This window comes from Chiloscyllium punctatum, chromosome 8 (assembly GCF_047496795.1).
Source record: "Chiloscyllium punctatum isolate Juve2018m chromosome 8, sChiPun1.3, whole genome shotgun sequence".
Taxonomy (NCBI): Eukaryota; Metazoa; Chordata; class Chondrichthyes; order Orectolobiformes; family Hemiscylliidae; genus Chiloscyllium; species Chiloscyllium punctatum.
In genome coordinates, this window is record NC_092746.1 from 88,025,437 (window position 1) to 88,040,258 (window position 14,822).

General features: G+C 42.4%; 1 protein-coding gene across 2 annotated transcripts in view; it reads left to right on the forward strand.

The window, feature by feature from the left end:
* The window catches only part of apbb1ip (amyloid beta (A4) precursor protein-binding, family B, member 1 interacting protein), a 157,701-nt gene that overhangs the window by 64,900 nt on the left and 77,979 nt on the right, over nucleotides 1-14,822 (forward strand). For both annotated transcript variants that reach the window (XM_072575987.1, XM_072575988.1), the window contains exons 3-6: nucleotides 3,041-3,131; nucleotides 5,809-6,116; nucleotides 10,067-10,144; nucleotides 13,452-13,611. In XM_072575987.1, coding sequence (XP_072432088.1) covers nucleotides 3,041-3,131; nucleotides 5,809-6,116; nucleotides 10,067-10,144; nucleotides 13,452-13,611 — 637 coding nt within the window. The remainder of the gene's footprint in view (nucleotides 1-3,040; nucleotides 3,132-5,808; nucleotides 6,117-10,066; nucleotides 10,145-13,451; nucleotides 13,612-14,822) is intronic.

Below are 14,822 nucleotides of genomic sequence, written 5' to 3' on the forward strand. Positions count from 1 at the left end.
TCATCCAGCATTCCCTATAGTTACCAGCCTTCCCTTTCAACCTGACAGGAATATACTTTCTCTGGATTCTTGTTATCTCATTTCTGAAGGATTCCCATTTTCCAGCCATCCCTTTACCTGCGAACATCTGCCCCCAATCAGCTTTTGAAAGTTCTTGCCTAATACTGTCAAATTGGCCTTTCTCCAATTTAGAACTTCAACTTTTAGATCTGGTCTATCCTTTTCTATCACTATTTTAAAATGAAAAGAATTATGGTCACGGGTCCCAAAGTGCTCCCCCACTGACACCTCAGTCACTTGCCCTGCCTTATTTCCCAAAAGTAGGTCACGTTTTGCACCTTCTCTAGTAGGTACATCCACATACTGAATCAGAAAATTGTCTTGTACACACTTAACAAATTCCTCTCCATCTAAACCATTAACACTATGGCAGTCCCAGTTGATATTTGGAAAGTTAAAATCCCCTACCATAACCACCCTATTATTCTTACAGATAGCTGAGATCTCCTTTCAAGATTGTTTCTCAATTTCCCTCTGACTATTAGGGGGTCTATAATACAATCCCAATAAGGTGATCATCCCTTTCTTATTTCTCAGTTCCACCCAAATAACTTCCCTAGATGCATTTCTGGGAATATCCTCCCTTAGCACAGCTGTAATACTATCCCTTATCAAAAATGCCACTCCCCCTCTTCTTTTGCCTCCCTTTCTATCCTTCCTGTAGCATTTGTATCCTGGAACATTCAGCTGCCAGTCCTGCCCATCCCTGAGCCATGTTTCCGTAATTGCTATGATATCCCAGTCCCATGTTCCTAACCATGCCCTGAGTTCATCTGCCTTCCCTGTTAGGCCCCTTGCATTGAAATAAACGCAGTTTAATTTATTAGTCCTACCTTGTCCCTGCCTGCCCTGACTGCTTGACTCACTTCTGTTCTCAGCTGTACCCGTCTCAGATCGATCTTTCCTCACTATCTCCCCGGGTAACAGACCATAGTGCACAGAATCCTGTGTCATGGAGCTGCTTGGAGTGAACCTCAAAAAAACCACTGCATCTTTCTCCAATCTTCCTTTGCAGACAGAAGATGTCCACTGCTTGACCTAGGGGGATTCTCTTCACGAATAAGCTCCAATCAACTGGCATTCCTTCATCCACTTTCTCACAATCAATCTGACTGTGTTTTGAACTCCCTGGCCAGGGGCGCAGGCACTTGCAGTGATCATAGCTCTGATTGGCTGTACTCTGAATTGGTGTTAGGCTGAAGCCAGTGTAAAGATCCACTGATAACAGCTCAGCTCAACAAACAATTACAATTACTTGGAGCTTCCATTTGGTCTGAGCCAAATGGCCGCAAAGTAATCAGTGGAATAATGGAAATGCTATTCTATCTAAGTTGAGGTTGTGTATTCCTGGGTAGATATCTGGGTGTTCCCATTCCCTCCTTCTTCAAAATTATGGTGGGTTTGCTCCCTAATAAACAAAAAGGAGATTTATCTTAAGTAACTATTCATTTCTTTAAAAAACTATTAAAGCTTTTGGAAGTCTTGTACATCAAGAGAAAAATGCAGCAGAATTCTACTCAGGAAGTGTCAAGATCCAGCCAGGAATGAGCTCACTCTGTCAGCCAGCAATCGACTGATTGGGCAGTGAAAGAGAATCTGTTCAATGGGGGATATGCTGCAATCATTGTGGTAATTGAGTTCAGTGACACTGTTAAAGGAAAGGGGTGGAGGTAGGGACACTGAGAGTTTCAGATTCCCTCAGTGATTAAGCACACACCCACCAACTAACTACCAGCAGACATTTAAACAGTTCATTGCACTCTGCTGCCTTTGCGCTTTCCCAGTTGAGTGCATTAGGGTTTTTCACTACTTCATTGCACCATCTGTTTAAAGTGGCCCTGAGTGAAATTTGACTGGGCTCAATGGAATTTTAAACAGATGAACAGTAAACTGTTGAAGAGACCAAACATGATGCCCCAGCTGTTGACTTCATTCTCTTTTACAGCATTTCAAGGTCCTCAGGAGTTGGATGTTTAAATGCATTATTCTAAGTACAGGAAACCCAGAAGTAACCAAGAAATGAATCTAAATATGGTTTACAGTTCAAACAAGATAACCTACAAATTGAAATGTAGTTTATGTTTTTCTTCTGATTTCAATATTAAGGGTGGTAACATGAGCAGCAGCAACTATTTTAACTCTAATACCGTTGATCAAACTTTCATGATTTCAGTGAATCAGCTGTAATCCAGGGTTTAATATCCATCAAGTTTGTCTGTTCCAGAGCTCAATTAACACTGCAGATGGCTGTCCGGCTAAAGGGCTGATTTCATCTGCAATCGGGCTTCCTCACCTTGACATGCCCCACTTGATAAAGAGAAATGCTTCCTCTGGCCTCACAAAATTGCTCCAGTCCACTTCCAGTCTCTTTTATAGATACCTCCACCCACACTCAATTGTCTCCACACCACCACTCCCCATACTCACCTTCCCCCCAATCCAGATCCAGAGTTTGATGTAAAGGCCACCCTTCTGCTAATGGTGAGCTGACTGGCAGTGCCCACTCTGTACTGGCAGCTTCCTAGTCACATGTTATCGATCAAGTCATATCAAGTCTCTGACTACTGCCATCATTTGCAATGCCCACTGCACACCCATGCACCAAATGAAACCAGAATCCACCCTGAGAAAAATGCCAATAAGTCAGATATAATCTGTAATTGCCAACTAGCCCTGAACTAGTGAGTATGATTGACAAACTCCCACATCACAAGTTCACCAATGGCAAAATGAATCCATTTATATTTCTCTTGTTCACTCTTTTAGGAAACAGAAATGGCAAATTTTCTAAAATCAGATAATACTTGCTGCACACCAAAAGCTGTTCTAATGTAGAAAAAAAGATATTTGTGAAGCAGCTCAAATTTTAACCATTTTCTTACTATTCCAAAATCTGTGATGTTTCCCACACTGTTTATTGTTTGCTTGTATCCTGGGATTGAAAAGTGTTGAACATTTTACTTTTGAAATTTTCTTACAGAGTTTAGGTGTGGATACTGTCCCACCCTCAACTGCAACGTCCAATCAGGATTCAGAGTTCAAACTCTCAATTGGTTTTACCGATGTCAATGGTAAGAACATCTTTTTGTGTTGCATGAAGTGTAATCTGTAGTTACGGTTTATGTTCAACATGGAGGTAACTAAGTAAGCTTTACAATGAAAACTTTGATCTAACTTTTCTTATTTTGAACTTATTCATTTTTAACTCCCATTATCTGGCTTTTAAACTCCAGTCCACTCCAACCAATTCTACTCTCATCCTTGAATAATTACCCTTATCTTAAGTTTAGCGCAGTGATTTCAATCTAAGTTTCTTGCTCTCAAATTGAACACGACATTCTACTGTGTTATGGTGACTGTTCCCTAGAGAATCTTTCACTCTGAGATCATTTACTAAACATTACACATTGCAAGATTAAAAATAGCCTTAACTCTGGTAGAATCCACAACGTATTGTTCTAAGAAACTACCTCAAATGTATTCTATTAATTCCTCCTCATGGCTACTTTTGCCAATTAACAAAGAAACAAGGAGAAAGATGAAGAAGTGAAAGGAAACAGACTTAAAGGAAGAGGAAGAGAAATTCGGAAATGAGGAGTTGAATCAAACAAAATAGAAGCACAAATGAAAGAGATTTTGAGAGAGTCAAACAGAGAGAAAGTTAAACAGAAGGTACATAAATGTCTAAGAATATGGTTGAAGAAGAAAAACAAAAGGAATGAGTTTGATTTGGCTGGGATGTGGAAATATTAAAAATGTAAAGCAGGATCCCAGCCTCATCAATCCCATTTTCTTCCAGTTTTAGTGCAAGTATTGGGACAAGGAAAGGCAGAGTTTAACTCTGAGCTCTGTATGCTTACTGAGGTGCAAATCAAGAGTAGAACTGAAAACAGTGTTCTAAATAGGGTCTAACCAGAACCTGATATAGCTATACCATAACTTGCATCCTTTGCCTTCCAGCTTCCTTGTAACGCAAGCTAGCATTCCATTAGCCTTAGATTTGTAACAATCCATTTATTTTAAATAATTTATAGAACCTAAATCTCCCTGCAACATAGTTTTTAAGCTTCTCACCATTAAGGAAATATTGTGATCTATCTTTCTTCAGTCCAAAGTCGATTTGCCATAGCTTTTCACACTCACTAATATATCACAGGACCTTTGCAATGTTGCCATTTACATTCCCCACTGTGTCACTTGATATTATTAGTAAACCTTCATTATATGGTTCTTATAAATGATCACTCATCGTTATCATATTTGTGAAAATGACTAATGAAGCTATGGAAATGTGCCAAAACCCGTGTCTTGTTATTGAATATTGTCTTTGACTAGAATATCAGCTCAGTTATTTTTAGATATCCATAATGACGTGGATGAGATTGTGAAGTATGACACATGTGGATGTTTTCCCATTTATTGTGAAATTGTATTTGGGACAGAATTACATCTGGAGTGGTTTACATCCATTGTCTGTATGTTAAGACAATATCATCATATAGTATCAGTTATGTTTGACTATGATTCATGCTCATTGTTTAGTTTGCTGAGAGGTTTAAATCAGCTTTAGTACCCACAGTAAAAGCAGCCAACTATCACTCCAGCTGTGAGACCAGAATAAACATTTGTGCTCCTCCTAGCTGAGGAGTAGTTTTTGAAAATGAATTCCCTTCACTTGCCAGCTGCTTCAGAATAATGAGTTGAGCAGGCCTCACACTGCTTCACAGACCCACATTCCTAAAGAATCCTAAAACCACAGAGAGCCCCTCATCTAAACAACGACCCTTTATCATAGCAAAACAACTTAAAGAATTGAGGAAAACAGAATAAAAAACTTTGGAAAAATGATCAGCACAGGCAACTTGTCACACTTTTCCACTTTCCACCAAGGCTTGAACCTTCTGGTTTGAGCTTGTGGGTAGAAGCATGTATTCAGTTTTGTACCCAAAGCCAGTTACAGTGAATTTCAGGGCCAAAGTTTCAGTTTTGTACTGTCACCAATTCAGAATTGTGCTTCAAACAGAATGATATGGCTGGATTCTTCACTGTGCCAGGACACCCCCGTCCTTCCCAAGACCAGATGGTGAAAGATAACCAGGAGTAGGTGAAGGAAGACCTTCAAGGGTTCTCAATTAGGCCCAGAGTACCAATGAAGAAGGTAACCCTTCTTGTCTGTCACCAGCCCCCACAATGAAAAAGCTACAAGGCTGGGCACTTGGCATGGCCCTCTCCCTCCATAAGTTAAATTCCAGAATTGGTGGGATAAGGCTATTGATTGGCTAATTAATGGCCCAAATTGCTATATGGCAGGTGGCCCAACACTGGGTCATCACTGGGAACATTGCAGCGAGACAGTGGGGTCAGGTAGATGTTAGACACAGAAAATTTGGCATTTCACAGGCCACCCTCCTCCAAACACATCACTGAGAATTCTGTAAAATCCGGCCCAGAAGCTCTCACAACTGAGGAAAAGGTCTTTCAGCCTTCAGTCATGCCTATCCTTTGAAAGGGCTGACGGAATTAATCCCACTCACCATCATTTCCCATCGAACCCTTCCATCTGGTAGGCAGAGAAGACTTTCAAGGCTGGGTTCAAGCCAAGGTGCAGGAGGTGAGTAGAAAGTAAACCAATGCTACATTCCATTCTGCTGACCAGAATATGCTTTTTATTAAAACAATCTTAAGTTTGCAGTTGCTTTGTCCTATGTAGTACCATTTAATTTTAGTTTTGTAAATTCATTCCGCTAGAGTCTCTCAATTCACTGGAAGACACCGACTTGGATGCCTTAATGGCAGACCTAATGGAGGACATCAATCAGACAGAGCAAGTCTGCAATGCAAGAGCCATAACAGCTACACCTCAAGCCACCCCAGGTTTAGCTGCCAATACAATGCCAAATTTTTCAACGATTCCCTCAGCTTCACAAAGAGGATATGCAGAGCAACCAAGCCTAGATTTCCCGCCACCTCCACCTGACATGTTTCTGCCTACCGCTTCAGCTTCTGTGTCACTTCCACCACCACCACCTCTGGAACCTCCAGAACCATTGACAGAGGTAAGAGTTCCAATTTCCAAGAAAATAATAACACTTTGATAATGCATTGAAAAATGCTAACGCTTGCTATCTACTCTGATCATGAAGACAATCCTGAAGGGCGTTCTATGCCTACAAAACTGTAGTTCAGCACAAATCAACATATTCAAGAGTTGAGGAGTTAAAAGAAGAAGGAACTAGGTGAGGAAATTATATATTAACAAAGAAGGGAGAAGTTGCATTTCTTGTAGCTAAGGACATATGTGGAGTTTTGCTGACTACAGTAACATTTATAATTGTGTTTGTTGTTGGGAACAAACTTCCTGTATTAATACCCTGACAAAGCTTTGGAGTTACAGTAAAACAAGTGTTTGATTACTTAAAACAGAGATTTACAGTTTCAATTCTGATAGTTAATTATATGCCTCATATTAGTGATTATGCAAAGAAGCTTAAAGAGATTTTGTTGCCATGGTGAAAAGCCTGGCAAGACATTTACCATCTTGCAAAACAGAAGGGGTCCATTTGATGGCTGAAATGGCTCAAGCTGGAACATTGCGGCTTAGAGAGGAAAGTCCTTAATAGAGGAATTAGAGAAGATTTTGAGAATGAGCCCAGGGAAGAAAGACTATAGTCAAGTAAATATAAGGAAATTAGTGTTGTTCTTCTTAAAGAAGTTAAAGACAGATGTATAGAAGCTGTTCAAAATGATAGAGGATCCTTCTGTAGTAAGTGAGAAGAAATTGTTTCCAAAGACAGAACTCTTTTTAATCAAAGAACTCAAATTCATGATACAGGAATTGCTGAACACCCAGAGGTAACATGAGGAAAAAGGAAATTGAGATCTGCACTGTCTTGTTTAAAAAGAGGGTTGAAATTATTCAATAATAACCTTCAAAATAAAATTGAACAATTGTTTGAAATGAAAGCATTAGCAGGGCTATGGGGTCAGATTGAGAGACTGGGTCTGACAATACCACTTTCAGAGAGCCAAGATAGGCATGATGGGCTGAACAACCTCCTTCTATGCTGCATCATTTTATGATTCTTTAAAATAAAGTCAAATCATGTTAATAGTAACAAAATGAAACGGTATCCACTCTAAATCCAGCAACATACTGGCAGGTTTAATTGACTGTAGACATTTTGTACTTGCAGTATCCTTTCTATGTATCTTTTTCAGATTTAAAAGTTAAAACCAGGATTGTGGTTTTATATTTTCTTTGTCACATTTGCACATTGCATATGTGCAAACAGAAGCACAGAGTTGACGTTGCTGATGTTTGGATTTGTGCTCTGAAGATACAGAAAATTGACTCCCTTTTAAAATGCTGCAGATTGACTTAACTGCTACAGTGTAATTTACTTCAGCTATCAAGATGTGAGCAGAGTTTTCAGAGCAGGTTGTTAAATGTAGGTTGGTCTGAGGCATTGTCAGTGAGTTGGAAGTCAGTACCCAATATTTCAATATTAACAGATATTTTAAAATTTTCAAAATTGTTCACAATTAATACATTTTTCCTTATGGCATACCCTAACCGAAAAACAGTGGCAAAAAACATTACCTTTGACCATCTTCAGTATAGGGGCTAATAACAAAGATAGCCCGACTGATCATTGTAGTAATCTGCTAAGTAAAACTTCCAAGTGTCTTACTTATCTCCACTGTCTGCTGCTGTCCATTCATTAATGCTAATTTATCACTAATATATTAATACAAGTTCAATAAACTGTTATTTTTCCAGGTGTGGTGAACGATTGAAAGAAATGGGAAGGCTGATGATGGAGAGGTATCAGAGATGAGGGCAGGGGAGTAATGTTTGGTGATCAAGACAACTGGAGAAGGCTAGTAATTGAGGACTGGGTGAGACGTCTGTAAATGAGAGGATTGGGAGACAAGATCGTTGATTGAGAGGACTGGGGGTGAGGCTGGTGATAGGGAGGACGGAGGACAAGGCTGGTGATTGGGAGGACTGGGGGTAAGACTGGTGATTGGGTGGACTGGGGGTGTGGCTGGTAATTGAGAGGATTGGGAGAGAATGTCAGTGATTGAGAGGACTGAGGGTGAATCTGGTGATTGAGAAGACTGGGGGTGAGGCTGGTGATTGGAAAGACTGGGGATGTGGCTGGTGATTGGGAGGACTGAGGGTGTGGCTGGTGATTGAGAGGAGTGGGGGTGAGGCTGGTGATTAGGGGGACAGCGCGAAAGGATGGTGATTGAGAGGACTGAGGGTGAGGCTGGTGATTGAGAGGACTGGGGGTGAGGCTGGTGATTAGGGGGACAGCGCGAAAGGATGGTGATTGAGAGGACTGAGGGTGTGGCAGGTGATTGGGAGGACTGGGGGTGAGGCTGGTGATTGGGAGGACTGGGGGTGAGGCTGGTGATTAGGGGGACAGCGCGAAAGGATGGTGATTGAGAGGACTGAGGGTGTGGCAGGTGATTGGGAGGACTGGGGGTGAGGCTGGTGATTGAGAGGACTGAGGGTGTGGCTGGTGATTGAGAGGACTGAGAGTGTGGCTGGTGATTGAGAGGACTGAGGGTGAGGCTGGTGATTGGGAGGACTGGGGGTGAGGCTGGTGATTGGGAGGACTGAGGGTGTGGCAGGTGATTGGGAGGACTGAGGGTGTGGCTGGTGATTGAGAGGACTGAGGGTGTGGCAGGTGATTGGGAGGACTGGGGGTGAGGCTGGTGATTGGGAGGACTGGGGGTGAGGCTGGTGATTAGGGGGACAGCGCGAAAGGATGGTGATTGAGAGGACTGAGGGTGTGGCAGGTGATTGGGAGGACTGAGGGTGTGGCAGGTGATTGGGAGGACTGAGGGTGTGGCTGGTGATTGAGAGGACTGAGAGTGTGGCTGGTGATTGGGAGGACTGAGGGTGTGGCAGGTGATTGGGAGGACTGAGGGTGTGGCAGGTGATTGGGAGGACTGAGGGTGTGGCAGGTGATTGGGAGGACTGAGGGTGTGGCAGGTGATTGGGAGGACTGAGGGTGTGGCAGGTGATTGGGAGGACTGGGGGTGTGGCAGGTGATTGGGAGGACTGGGGGTGTGGCAGGTGATTGGGAGGACTGAGGGTGTGGCAGGTGATTGGGAGGACTGGGGGTGAGGCTGGTGATTGGGAGGACTGGGGGTGAGGCTGGTGATTGGGAGGACTGAGGGTGTGGCAGGTGATTGGGAGGACTGGGGGTGAGGCTGGTGATTGAGTGGACTGAGTGAGGCTGGTGATTGGGAGGACTGGGGGTGAGGCTGGTGATTGAGTGGACTGAGTGAGGCTGGTGATTGGGAGGACTGGGGGTGAGGCTGGTGATTGAGTGGACTGAGGGTGAAGCTGGTGATTGAGTGGACTGACGGTGAGGCTGGTGATTGAGAAGACGGAGGGTGAGGCTGGTGATTGGAAGGTCTGGGGTTGTGGCTGTTGATTGGGAGGACTGAGGGTGAGACTGACGGTTGGGAGGACTGGGGGTGAGGCTGTTGATTGGGAGGACTGAGGGTGAGACTGACGGTTGGGAGGACTGGGGGTGAGGCTGGTGATTGAGAGGACTGAGGGTGAGGCTGGTGATTGAGAGGACTGAGGGTGAGGCTGGTGATTGAGTGGACTGACGGTGAGGCTGGTGATTGGGAGGACTGGGGAAATCCCTCAAGCCTGGGATCAACCGAGTGAACTTTCTCCACATTGCCTCTAATGCCAGTATGTCTTTCCTTTGATAAGGGGACCTAAACAGTGCATAGCATTCCAGCCGTGGTCTGACTCATGCCTTGTATAGTTTTAGCAAGACGTCTCTATTCATATGTTTTATTCCTTTTGAAATAAGGGCCAACATTCCATTTGCCTTCCCTATTACCTGCTAACTGTGCAGATTTATATACAAGGACTCCCAAATCCCACAATGCAGCAGCTTTCTGCCATCACTCTCCATCTCAGCACTAACCAAGAATTGTTTCCATAAATTCTAAGGGTTCTTCTGTTTTACAGGAAGAAAAAGAGGCCCGGGCAAAAGCTGATAAAATCAAACTGGCTTTGGAAAAGCTGAAAGAGGCAAAGGTTAAAAAGGTCAGTAGTTTCCATATGTGGTTTTCCAGTGATAACAATACTAGACTCAACTCAAAGGTCAGGGGCCAAATCACAACTTGCCAAATTTTGCAATTAAATTTTAAAGCACTTTACTAACTCATGGCAAAGACTCCACATTATATCAATAGAACTTCAAGCCCTCAAAGTGAGAAGTTAATGTCCAGAGAGGCAAAGCAGCTGAGACCCTCAGAGAGGTGGGGAGACACCTCTGGGTACATTGAATGCTCCGCACTTGCATTCCTTTGTGCCTGCTCACCTTCTGTGGGGCATGGAGCCTTTGACCCTGATGATTCCTGGCCTGACACAGGACAGTAGTCTCCATAGTGACAGCAGTCTCCGCACATGGTGAGGACCCAATCTACTGTTGGCAAAATACTGGCTCACTGTCAAAATTAGATTTAATGTTTACACCCAGCGTATTGGCTGCCTGCACCATGGAAGCTAATCCTGGAAAGTTGTCAGACGAAAACAAGAACAAGAGTAGGCATTCAGCCTTTCAAACCTGCTCTGTCATTCAGTAAGGTTATGGCTGATCTAATTTTAACCTCCACCCTATGTTCCTGTCCAATCCCAATAATCTTTAACTCCTTGCCCATGTCACTACGAAAACTGAAAGTAGGTGAGGTAGTGCCATGATTTAGACTTTTAACATTTATCCTCCCTCCTGTCTCAAACTCACCCATTTCTCATGGTTACAAATCCCCCGTGAGTTGGAACATCTTTCTGGATGGTTTGCTAGATCTGGTAGGGGTCGGACTGAGAAGGATGTATCTGTGTAAACTTTGTATAAATGCAATGTAATCGTACCTATTATTCAGGGGTCTACTGTGATTTATTATTTAAACTTAATTTGTTAACAGAGGCTGAAAAATACCTATGAATCCTTAAAAATCATTAAACTTTCCTTTATTTTATTACTTTAATGAGTGAGTAAAAGGAAAACAACCTAGTTAATAATGGAAGACATGGCAATTTGGTTTTCCCAGTTGCTTATAGTAATTAATTCTCTACTCAAAAGAAGAATGTGTGATTTACTTGTTGTTGCCATTGTCTTTGTGTTCTGCACGCTGCCACAATGTATGTAGGGACTTGGCTTGTTCCTCCTCAGACCATCTGGAGGAAATAAGGCACTTCCCCCAACAAACAGCAAAGAACAAAACCAAAGGTCAAACTAACCTGGGCTGCTGCCCTTGTGTACTTCCTGTTAACTTCCTCAAAAGCTTCACCGGCAGGAATCTTGGAACAGGTGGCCTGTCTACCATTTCCTATTGCATTCGATGAGGAAAAGTTTACTCTGATTAAGTGTTGGGAAACCAAATCCATTCATTCAATTTTGTTCTGCCCCAAGTTTGGAGACAGGGAGCTGGGTAAATAGGGGGAATTGTTTCAGGAGAGTTCCCCGATGCGTTTCCATTGTCGATAAAGCTTCCTATGGATTATGGAAATGATGATCAGCTTTTTTTAAAATTCGCATGTGGGACATGGGTGTTGCTGATTGAGCCAACATTTATTACTCATCCCGAGTAGCCCTTGAGATGGTGGTGAACTATGTTGTTGAATTGCTGCAGCCCATGTGCATGTTCCCAGATCATTGAGGAGGACCAGTGAATTAAACTAATTAAGGACCCAGTTAGGTCTGGTTTTGCCATATGTAATTATGCAATTGTTCTGCTACATGAAGAGATGCTTCTTATTGTCAGCAAAGCTGGCTTCCCTCTGCAGACCAAGCAACTATCAGTGCTAAAGGTTTTATATTCCTGTGAAGTTACCACCATGCTACAATCCCCCTGAAGTAGGGAGCAATTTGCTCTGTATACTATCAAGTGAAATCAGAAATACATTTATAAAGAACTTAAATAAGATCCTGTTATGATCCCAATGATACATAATTCTTTTAGTCAGAGTTTTGAATTCCTGTGACCAGCTCAAAGGATCACACTAGATCTTATGTTTTAAGGCTTGTACTGTAACAAACAAAAATCAATATTGATTAAACATTGCATAGTAGGAAATTAGCATACCAAATTGAAGAAAAGTTATCTCACTTAAAATGGCCAAACACCCCATGCAAACTCTACCACAATACAAATCTCTCCACAGAATTGTTATCCTTACCAGAAGCATCCAACACTTCTGCCCGTTTCCAACAGGTCTGTTTGTTTTGGCTTCACTGAGTTGTAATGGCTACTGTGTGTGAAAAGTTGCTTCCTTTAATCCTTTGAGAATCTGTGAACTGATGTCCAACAAGGTGCACTCCAGCAATTCCTTCTATCAACCTCAGCAGAGAGGATCTTCCAACGTTCTTAATTTCCAACAGTTCTGATCTCTGAAAGCAGAAAATGAGCTCCCACCAGAATTCCCTAATAGGGAATTATCTTTTCCCTTGATGTCCACAGCACCTGCTGTTTTCCCACCTCTCTCTCTCTCTCCATCTCTACGGGACTCTTTTTTCCTTTTTGTTCAGCATTTCTGAATCGATTCTTCTTGGTTGATTGGGGTCTTTCCATCAGTCAGTGAACGAGGGAGGATCTCCCATTAGTGCCACAGTGGAGACCTCATCAGTGACCGTAATCATACTTTTCCCTCAATTGATATTCCTGATGACAGGTGTCCTATCAATCAGAAACTTCCAGCCAATCACAGCCAACCTCATATTTCTTAACACCAATTTACTAACCTCAGATTTACAATTAATAAATGATCTAGCATCTACTGCTAAATGCAAAAAAGAGTTCTAAACTTGCTCACGCTTCGCAAGTATAGTGTCTCCTAACTTCCAAAAGATCTTTCCCTATTGTTTTGGTTGATGTCCCTTAGTCCTAGGCTCTGCAACTGGCAAAAATTGTTTATCTCTATTTGCTCAAGAATTTCCCTTCAAAGCTTTGGTTAGAGCTTTCAGGCACGGTGGTTAGCACTGCTGCCTTACAGTACCAAAGACTCAGGTTCAATTCTCGCCTCGGGCAACTGTCTGTGTGGAGCTTGCACATGCTGCCCGTGTCTGTGTGGGTTTCCTCCAGGTGCTCTGGTTTCCTCCTACAGTCCAAAAATGTGCAGGCTAGGTGAATTGGCCAGGCTAAATTGTCAGTAGAGTTAGGTGTAGGGGAATGGGTCTTGGTGGGTTGCTCTTCGGAGGGTTGGTGTGGACTTGTTGGGCCGAAGGGCCTGTTTCCACACTGTAAGTAATCTAATCAGGTCTTTTTTTGGCATTCTAAATTACAAGGAATTGTAACTAATTGTCTTTTCGGTCATTTAAGTGTTCTATTGTAATCCTTGTTTTTTCCATCAGTTGGTTGTTAAGGTCCTCATGAATGATAGCAGCAGTAAAACACTGATGGTTGATGAAAGACAGACTGTGAGAGAAGTTCTGGACAACTTATTTGAAAAGTCTCACTGTGACTGCAATGTGGATTGGTGCCTGTATGAAAAAAATCCGGAACTACAGATTGGTAAGATGTGCAATTTATAAAACTTTACCCGCAACACAAAGGGAGTTTGAAGCTATAATATAGCTTTCAAGCCTTTTAATTGTTTTTTCAGGCAATTTCTAGCAAGTTATATATTCACAATGTTAATTTCTAAAGTTCTAGGGCAATTAATTTATTCTGAATTACAAACTATAACACTCCCCTCACGTGTAACTGTTTCATAGAATCATAGAATCACGACCCGCTGAAGACCATTTCACCAAAACCCAACACCCCTACCCTATCACTTCACTGTAATCCTGCATTTCCTATGACTAATCCACCTATCCCACATATCCCTGGATGCTATGGGCAACTTTGCATGGCCAATCCACCCAACCTGCACATCTTTGGACTGTTGGAGTAAAGTGGAGTACCTGGAGGAAACCCACAATATATTAAGGTTTCTTTTACCTTTAAAAAGCAGCTTCGTTTATTCCAGAGACCTAAGTATTATGATCAGACTGTGCTCAGACAGGTATAGTTCTTTTTAAGCTTATTTATTGATGCTGTTTCTTAGAATATCAGCACTTACCAGGACTCTGGACCTCTTCATCAGAACGTAAGAGGTGAGATCAGGGTTGCTCTGGAGTCAGTCCACAATGCAATCAGCAGCTCCTGCATGCTGAGGGCTGACTGCTATGAGTCAATCATAAGACCTTAAGACGTAGGAATAGAAATTAGGCCATTCAGCCCATTGAGTCTGGTCCATCATTCAATCATGGGTGACAAGATTGTCATTCTTCCGCTTTCTCCCTATAACATGTAATCCCCTTGGTGCACAAGAGCCTATCTATCTCAGTCTTAAATATACTCAATGACCTAGTCTTCATAGCCTTCTGTGGCATTGAATTCCACAGATTCACCACTATCTGGCTAAAGAGTCACCTCATCCCCAGAACCCTTAAGCCCAGTACTAAACAATACTTTCCCATTTTCCTGACCTTCAGGGCATTGTCAGATGCAGCAGTAAAATAATTCCAACAATACCGAAGAAGTTTGACACTAACCAGGACAAAGCAGCCCATTGATTGACACTACATTCACGAATATCCATTCCCTCTATTACTGATACTCAGTAGCAGCGAGTGTACCACCAACAACAAAAACAATAGTTACTGGAAAAACTCTGCAGGTCTGACAACATCTGAGAAGAGAAATCAGAGTTGATGTTTCAAGTCTGGTGACCCTTC